The 8,945-nt window shown below is 42.9% G+C and overlaps 1 protein-coding gene across 9 annotated transcripts in view; it reads right to left on the bottom strand.

The window, feature by feature from the left end:
- Positions 1 to 3,787: 3,787 nt before the first annotated feature.
- The window catches only part of LOC121596945 (zwei Ig domain protein zig-8-like), a 15,501-nt gene continuing 10,343 nt past the window's right edge, over positions 3,788 to 8,945 (bottom strand). For all 9 annotated transcript variants that reach the window (XM_041922345.1, XM_041922346.1, XM_041922347.1 and 6 more), the window contains 6 exons: positions 8,404 to 8,481; positions 7,765 to 7,897; positions 7,552 to 7,671; positions 7,266 to 7,371; positions 6,957 to 7,054; positions 3,788 to 4,830 (listed from right to left, as the gene is read on the bottom strand). In XM_041922345.1, coding sequence (XP_041778279.1) covers positions 4,553 to 4,830; positions 6,957 to 7,054; positions 7,266 to 7,371; positions 7,552 to 7,671; positions 7,765 to 7,897; positions 8,404 to 8,481 — 813 coding nt within the window. In that variant the 3' untranslated portion in view covers positions 3,788 to 4,552. The remainder of the gene's footprint in view (positions 4,831 to 6,956; positions 7,055 to 7,265; positions 7,372 to 7,551; positions 7,672 to 7,764; positions 7,898 to 8,403; positions 8,482 to 8,945) is intronic.

The following is an 8,945-nucleotide window of genomic DNA, read 5'->3' as shown; positions in this document are numbered from 1 at the left end:
GTCGACGAGAGGAATTTTAAGCCGAACCGGCAACAGATTCCGGAAGATATTTGGGCTCTGTTAGAATTTGGTTCAACACATACCGAACTTGCCAGCGGGCCCTGCTCATGGGAATCCGAGCTTCACCCGGGGTCCGATCAATCTCCGACACGAGCAATACTGTCTGTCGAACCGGTATCGATCTCAAATCATCAAATATGCAAAGGCTATAACTTTCAAGCCACACCATCGGTGGGAGGGGACTAGGGCACGCATCCAATCGGTGGTAAAAGCATGTGGGATGGCAGTTGACAAATAGAAGGTGCCATGTTTTCCTTGCTTGCTTGATTACTACATGGGGCTTTGTTTCTTTTGCCCGTCTGCCCCTGTCCAAACGGGGTGTTGTTGGGGGAAGTCGTTTGTTTCGTTTCAATAATCAGGATTTCCAATGACGTTTTGAATATGTAAGACAAACACGTAGATAGTGAGAAAGGATTAGCATGGGAAATGGGTGATGGAGCGCGTGTTGTTGATGGAAGCGATCTTATATACGGTATGCATACCTTTTGGTAGTGGCTCTTTTCTGATTAGTTTACCCTGGTACTATCATCGTTTGTTTTTGGGATTAGCACTTTGTGCGTTTCTAAAAGTTGATGTGAAGGTGGTCATGGGTAAACTTAATATAGATGCTGTGAATGGGAGACCAGTTTGTAATTGAAAGAATGTTGTTTTTAATTCTTATCACGTAGTTTTTATTTATTTATTTTTTATTTGAACTCTAGCATTTCGTATTGTGTGAACAAAATATAAGAAAAACACAGAAACCAACCGTTCATCGACCCATATGAAGTCCCAGGGCAGAATGGTCCCAGGGATCGGCCATTAGGCAGTTTGCCAACATTGACACATTGAGCCATACAATCGGTATGGTTTGTGTTGCAGACACATAGGGAGAAGTCGTTGTACCACGTGGAGGTTGAAAATAGCATTGTAGAGCAACCCACATCTAGGTGGTTGAACGCTTTTGAAACAGTGACTCTATTTTATTCAAATGCTAGTCTATAAGAACAATTCTAAAAATTACCATTTATTGCGTATTTTTTTAGATCACTTATACCCACGGTTTCTTCGGTTTGTATAAAATGACTTTATTTTCCACATTCGTCATGTTTTATTCTTTTCAAAGTTGAAGGTCACAAGCTAGAGGGTTGAAAAACAATGCCTTTCCTAAACATCGGAAACAGGACGTGGTTTGTAAAACAGATTCTCTTAGCGCTTCAAATTAACTCAGCCAACGCAATGGAGACGCATGGTACGGTACGATCAAAGGCACGGAACGGAACCAGCTACAAAACTTATCGCAGCAATGCATTCTTTGAGTCACGTTCTACCCTGAGGCTACTCCGTTAACCCGTTCATGCGAAGAGACCGGTGAAGAAAAGCACCGCTCATGCGTTATTGCCCCAACAAAGGTAGTGCCTTGCTTACACTCAACGACTTGGGGTCGGCGCAATGGACGAATGGAAGCTGTCCCGTTTTTCCGGCCCATTCTTAGCCAACGGGGAAACGAGAATGCCGGCCCTCAGATCAAAGATCATTCGTTTGCACCAGAACAATAACATTATACTTCAAGCCAACATTGTAGGGATGGAAAAAGGGGACCGTTTGGTTCGGCTACCACGGCAAGCAATTAAGGTGAGCAGTTATAGTTATTTCTGGGTTATTTCATGACCTCCACTGGGTTTCATCGTGTCGTGAGGCGGCAAAAGAGAAAGATAAAAACAAGAGCAAGGGGATGTCTCCCGTAGGCTCGAATTCGACCCTATCCTGATCGTTTTCAAAAGGGAACAAAGTGGCCATTGTTCGCGCTGCCATGTCATTCGTACGGATTTATCTTGCCTGCTTTTGGAACAGGCTTTGAAACGGTGGCGACTTTCGCTGTAAGGTTATGTTGGACTATGGTTTGCTTTTGGCACGATTCATCCGTACGCTGCTGAATGTGTGCAGCTCTTTTCAAGAGGAAACGGTTATTAGGACAAGCAGTAGCAGCAACCATAGCCGTTCACTAGGCCAGCTTAAAATAACAAGTCGGTTCATATTTACGTGACATGCGGCAGTTGAGAAGGGTGACATACAAACATCGTCCAAATTACGTCATAATGGCACAAGGTTGAGCTGTTTTTTTGGCAATCAAGAAATGAATGCAGTCTACATTGTTAGTGTCACTATCAGCCAAAAGCAGACGGACAATACAAGGGCGAGCAAGAGAGTGTAATAGGGCTTTAAATGAGTTGAATCTCATTGAGTAAGTACACTTAAACTTTAAATAAAATGTTTTATCATAAGTGTTTAATTGATATTCAAAGATATATTCAAATATCTATTCAAATCTAGATATTCAAATCTACTTGTACCGTTCTTACCTTTCTTGCTATTGGAGATGATACTTCTCTTGACGAAAACCGGTGTCGAGTTCGTCACAAAAAAATAAATAAATAAATAAATAAAAGGCCAAGGCCAAAGATTCTTTCACAGATCTTTTTGAAAATTGAAACCAATGCAAATCCTCGCTGGCAGACGTCGTTTTTCTGTTCCCGTTTGCCAGCTTATCGCACCTGAAAACACCTGAAGCACATAAAGCATCATCCTTAATTCCTCTATCGTTGAAAGGTAATCGTTTGACTGGAAGAAATGTCGAGAACCCCCATACCAACACACTGTGATGGAACGAAAATCAGTTTATCACAGCGAATCAACATGAATTTGTGGCAATAAAAACGACTGAATGCGAAAAACAAAGTGAACCCAAAGCAGCACGACGACGATTGATATCGTAGGATCGCAGGAAGAGTGGTAGATAAGCCAGTTTCTTTCACCAAGCAGCGTACCTGCGATGTAGGATAGAAGCAAAAAAAAGCACTCAACAGAATCCGCCATAGTGGAAAGCATTTCTCTCGCGATGGGTTTGTGGTTTCATGTTTGTCTGGTTTGAGATAATCTCAAGTTTATTTCTCAAATAAATAGCTTTAATGCTGCTATGCTGCCTCCTCCTCGAAAGAAAACATAAGGATGAGGTGATGGGGGGTCCTGTACCAAACTGCAGGTCTTAAAAATTCTTCTACTATTTGGATTTGGGTTCAGTAATGATAATCGAGGGTATGGAAAAGGAGAGTGGTTGAAAGGTAGAGTGCTAAATGCCTTTTCGTAAAGTCTGGTATCATTTCTAATGACGATTCAAATGTACACGCGTTAAGGGAGCTTTCCTCTTCTTACTGTTGACTCCACTTGGGTTTCAAACTCGGTATGGGTGTTGATGCACTTGCGCTTAAATACTTGTCACTCATGTTCTACCACTATAAGTGCAGACGGTTGGTTCGATGAAATAAAATGTGTGTTTCGTATCGTTTTCTGTCAAACTGTTTTTGTTTCAAACACCACATGCAGATTTCGCTCTGCTTGGCGCCTTGTTTGCTAGTAGCTACACTTATCCCACTTAGTACTATAATCGTTCTAAGGACTCCTCGTCCGACGCTTATTATGTTCTGGTTGTCAAAGATGAACTACAATCTAATGATCAAACGCTGCAATGATGATTACTAAACATGATTTCCGTACCTTTCCATTCCACCTAACGGTCTCATAAGTGTAAACGAAGAAGAACAAATCGACGGATATTGCACCTCACAAAAAAACGTTTTGCTGTTTTTGTCCAAGTCATAAAATCAGCTCAAGTCGAGCTTTTCTCGTACTGCTGTAGAGTAAAAACTTCTTTGAAGCTTTTCAGCACTTGCCCAGCTCGTTTTATTTACCTTATTGCTTCCCACCATTTCAGTCACTCGTCCTACCCCTTTAAAACAATCAAACTCCAACGTCAAATCAGTTCGCTTCTTCTGTCGGTTCGTTGCTACATTGGATCCGGTTGGATCTCGGTGATTGTGACGTGTTATAACTAGCTTTTGCACCGGAATTGCACCGGAACACCGTGGGGGTGACTCTTGCTCGTGCAAAATCCTTTGGGATTTTCTCTCCCTCTTTTTCTCTTTCTTTCTTTCTACGGTAAGACAAAAAGGGAGGAAATGGAGTGGTATCCGGGTAGCGCATCACATCATCTTACACTATTCGTCTGTATGCGTTCTTCTCTTGCATCTACGATTGGTGCACTTGGAATACATTGCACTTGCAACTAAACGAGAATGTCGCCTTTTTCCGTTTTTTCGTTGCATTAAGGAAAATGCGTCAAGAGTCCTTTGCTTCCTTTGCTTTGTATACTCCATTCGGTGTGACTGTGGTTTGGAATTGATTTCTGTAATCGGTGTCGTATTTCTCACTACTGGCTTTTAAACGTCGATCCATCTTCTTCTCCCTCATCATCACACCGGTACACACACAACATCACTTTCATAACTGCGATGCTTTTGTAAAACATTGTACAAGTGCAAAGTGATAACTTTTAACCAGCGTTTGTGGTTTCAAGCTGTTCTAGCTTCCACCCGAGAGTATCTTGTAGCACCTGTGTGTTAAAGTATTTGCAAAGTCCTGTCGTCCGCCACTGTGCTGGCCTGCCTCGCGAACATTACGAACAGCAGGAAGACGTTAATGTGCCGGTGGGACCGTTATCCGTTATCACCGTTCGCTGTGCCCCAGTCCGCTCGAGGGTGGTTGTGCTGGGTCGCCGGCTTGAGCACTCCACCGCACTACCGGGCGCTGTCAGGCAGGTGTTGAGATCGGTTCGATGCCAGCCGAAGGTTAGCAGCACCAGCACCAGCATCGTCATCAGCAGCTGCACACTCCGGTGTTGATCTTTGTCAGCGGTCGTAGCGCAGCCACGTTGCATCGCCGCAGGATGCTCTCCTAGAAGGAAGCAGAAAGCGGGAAGAGAAAGCAAATCGAGATGGATGAGTGGTGAGGATCGAGAATAATCGAAAGCAAATTTTCGCTTGCGCAAACTGGAAAGATAAGACGCTTTTGTTGCAATGTCCCGAGGTAAGGCAATATCCTCCAGGAGCAAGCACAACCGTAGCGTTAGTTGCTACACTGCTGTCAACGAGCTTAAAAGGCATTCATCAATCAGTGCGGGAATAAAGTGGTGGTGAGCTTTTTGTTGCGAAACAAATCGATGCAAATCCCCAACAAGCAGAAAGAATGTTTGAAATGTAATCAAACGCTGCAGCAGGATCAAAAGACGTCAGGTTTAGTTTTGATTAAAATGTAGATGTTTACCCAGCTACTTCTCAAGCTGAAGTAGATAGCTTTTCCATAGAAAAAATAATAAAAATCATCCTACCTTTAAATCCACTTCTCAACACATATAATTGCATAACTTCAGGCGTACGCTTCCGAAGAGTCCTGTTACATTTGTATAGTTCCACAGAAGCACATCTTATTATTGTAATGGTGTTGTTTTGCTGGCATAAGCCACGGTGAAAATGCCCTCCCCTTAACGACGTTGTCGAGTGTCGCGCTTCTTTCGCATTAATGTTGCATCTGTGTCCTGCTGCAGTGCAACGAACCGGTACCAATCTCTTGCCTTGCTCAACCCCAGCGCGTGCATTAAGTGCAACCGGCAGGCACAGATTGCAGTTGTAAAGGATTTTCACCCTCCCGGCCGTTTCGTTGCTCCAAATCTCTGCAAAATCCCTCGGAAAAGCCATTCCGCGAAAATCATTTAGTGTTGTGAGTGCGTTGGTACTGCTATCTACTAGCAGCATTCTCACCCACAGCAAAACAACGATATTCTTTGCGCGTCAAAGAACGCCCGGCGTGACATAAATATGTTCTTACTTAAGTTGCTCAACTTTGCATTGACTCCATACACTGTTGCCTCCCTTTTGCACTCGTCATATTCATGTGCAGGATCGTACGGTACTGGGAGACAACAATTATGGATGTTTTTTATCTGCGTTTTGCAACTACTGCTTGTAGAAGCCATCTTGTAGCTGCTGAATTCGCCTCACTTCCTGGGTGTTCACCGCCTGAGCGTAAATTTCATGGGCATGGGGCTTCTTAACAGTATCATCATCATAATGAAGCCTGATGCTCGCGCGTACAGGACGACCTCACTCGACCATTTTTATTAGGCAAAAAAAAAACCAGCGGAGAAATCCTTGCTCTGGCGCTCAAGTTCACCGTTCCACTTCGCTGTTGTTAACTACAAAAGATATTATCATCTTTTGAACAGTGTGTGTCTCGGAGTGCTGCTTGTGAAGAAACAGCCGTGAACAAAACGCCATCATTTCACGGTCTGCGTGGAGTACGGGCGCAGAAAGCTGTGCATTTAGTAGCTCCCAAAAGATGGATCATCAAAATTATTCAGTTTCTAACAAAAAGGCATGAGAAACTGTACTGTTCATTGTCTGTTGAAAGCCATCAGCATTCCGTTTGTTTCTATTAATAATGTCAGGTTTCACGTTTGTTAAGAAATGTGAAACGTGAAAGTTGATATGGCATGTTGCGCTTATAATAAACCTAATTGGCAATTATTTGGCATCGCTTTAACACGCAGAATCTAATTTTTGGCTTTTTAAACAAAATGATCTATTTTGGCACATAACACGGCATATGCTATGCAAATGCACAAATATAAACCAGTAAAGTCAATTTAACGCATTACAAGCCGCAACACATTGTGTACTGCAGTGATGTATGCGGCATTAAGCTTTTAATTCGACGAAACACAATATCACTCAATTAGTTTCGGCTTGCCACTGTCTGATGACGAGCAGATAGAACTGGCATGAGCATCAATGTCAATCGACGAGTGTAACAGAGAAACACCAATGAGCAGCATTTCCATTCCAACGTGTTGGATTAATTTTCACCCTTAACTTTGCACAGTAAATAATATGCTCAATTGGGTGAATTCAATTGAAGCTCCTTTCAGCGTGTTTAATGTTATTAAACTTTTGGCAGTTGGGCCGCGCTTGGTAGGAAACGGGAGAAGCAAATATGAGCAACGGGAGCTTTTGATTGAAACTTACCGTTTATCACATGCACCATCACGCTCGTACCCTCCGCCGACGTCGGCAGACACGTGTAGTTGCCCGAGTCGGACAGTTTGGCATCGAGTATTTTCAACCTGTAAGCAGCAAAAGAAAAGAGCAAACACGTCCATCGTTTCAAAGGCGTTTCATCAGTGTGAGTTATTTTTGAACGGTATTTTCCGAACCATCCATCACAGCGTGGTGATTGATGGTGGGGAATAACAGATGCAATGCATGAAAACGTAATATAATTGGGGCCACCACCGGGCAGGCGGAGCAAGTGCCAGATGGCGAGGACACACTTACCGTGACGTGAGGGCCTCGGTCCACTTCAGCTCAACTGATATTCGATGTGGATATGCTAATGAAGGGTCGTTGGGGTGCAGCTCTATGGGCTGCACGAGATTTGACCCTACGATGATAAAAAGGTCAGATCGAGAGAGACGGAGTGAAAAGAAGAATTGAAATTGAAATTAATTATCATGCATGATAGGGCGCGTGAAGCGTTATTGCTTTCACTGTCCTTCGATAGAATGCAACATTGAGCAATAATTAGATCGCCATAGAACGTGAACTGCGTCCGCATTCTTACCTCTGTACCAGTATATTGTCCCTAGATCATGTGGTCCCTGGCTAATTATGCACGTGAGCGTCACAACACTGCCCATCTTTACGTATAGGTCCGATGGTCCGAGGATAATCGCTTTAGCATCTGGTGGAGCGCGTGGAGAGAGAAAGGAAATAAAGAATCATCATTGAAGCTAATTGCATATTGAAAGCTCAAAAGTAATACTATGTTACTTACCTACAACGTTCAGTCGAAATGCCATTGACATCTTTGGTTCTGTGTTCACCTGACACTCGTATATGCCCGAGTCTCGCTGCTGGGCGAACTTTATTTGCAGTGTCCAATTTTCTGCCTTATCTGAGCGTATCACCTATGCCGAGGATGAAGGGGAACATTTCGTGGATTGGATAAAAATACATTACCAATCGTGTTTTTTTTTTCTTGGAATGCTTTTCCTATGGAATTTATACCGTGTACAAGACTTTCAGAATGCTTTGTCCGTTACTTCATTGTGAGGATTTCTTTATAAAATCTATCAATAAATGCATCGGTTTAATACTAAAAACTAGTGTTTTCAAATGACATTTGCTACGTTTTTGCTGATAATTTGGAACCTATTCTTTAAAATACAAGCTTTTGTCTGGCGCTTGCCTACATTTAGTTGTCGGTTTTTGAGAAGAACCCAAAAGTTAGTATTTATTTCTCGCTAAATTATTACATTAAATAAATTGTCTTCTAGACAGCTTCCGACAAAAAGTGTCTGCGTGTCAATTTGTGTAAAAGCGTAATAGGAAAATCATAAAATATTCCTTCATCAGCTCCCAGTCAAATCAACAAAACAATAAAAACGAGTCGATTGCACAACTTAAAATTCACCTGAAATCGTTCATCTGACGTGTAGACTGCGGTGCCCGCCGACAGGATGTGTAGATCTCGTTTCCGGATCCAGGAGACCTGTTGGTAGCAGCAAGCGGAAACGGTGTCGAAGGTTTCGGGTCGTTTTGTTATTTCAATGGTCGTTCGTTTGATTGTGTGCGGTCGTATTCCCAATATAGAAAACCAAGAACAGAGTGGAGAAGAGAGAAATGAGAACAAATTGAAACAGAATTTAAAGCGAACACGAAACACGATCACACCAAACAAGTGAGTAGAACACCATCGAAAGACGATTGTCGAGGCCGGTCTGTCGGTCGGAACGTGTTATGGAGAGGCGTGCTATCGAACCGTTCATTGAATTTTATTTACACAGAGAAGCACGAATAAAAGCAAGGCAAATGCAAATCAACGCACCGAAGGAGACCTTGTTGGACGCGTTGTGTCACTGTCTTTTGCACGTTTTGAGGATTTCAGAAGTGTTCCACACCACACCCGAAAAACGATACAATCTGAAAGCTTCCCCCGGGAGGTGCGTGAGTGTT

Source organism: Anopheles merus, chromosome 3R (genome assembly GCF_017562075.2).
Source record: "Anopheles merus strain MAF chromosome 3R, AmerM5.1, whole genome shotgun sequence".
NCBI lineage: Eukaryota > Metazoa > Arthropoda > Insecta > Diptera > Culicidae > Anopheles > Anopheles merus.
This window is presented reverse-complemented; position numbering and strand designations above follow the sequence as displayed.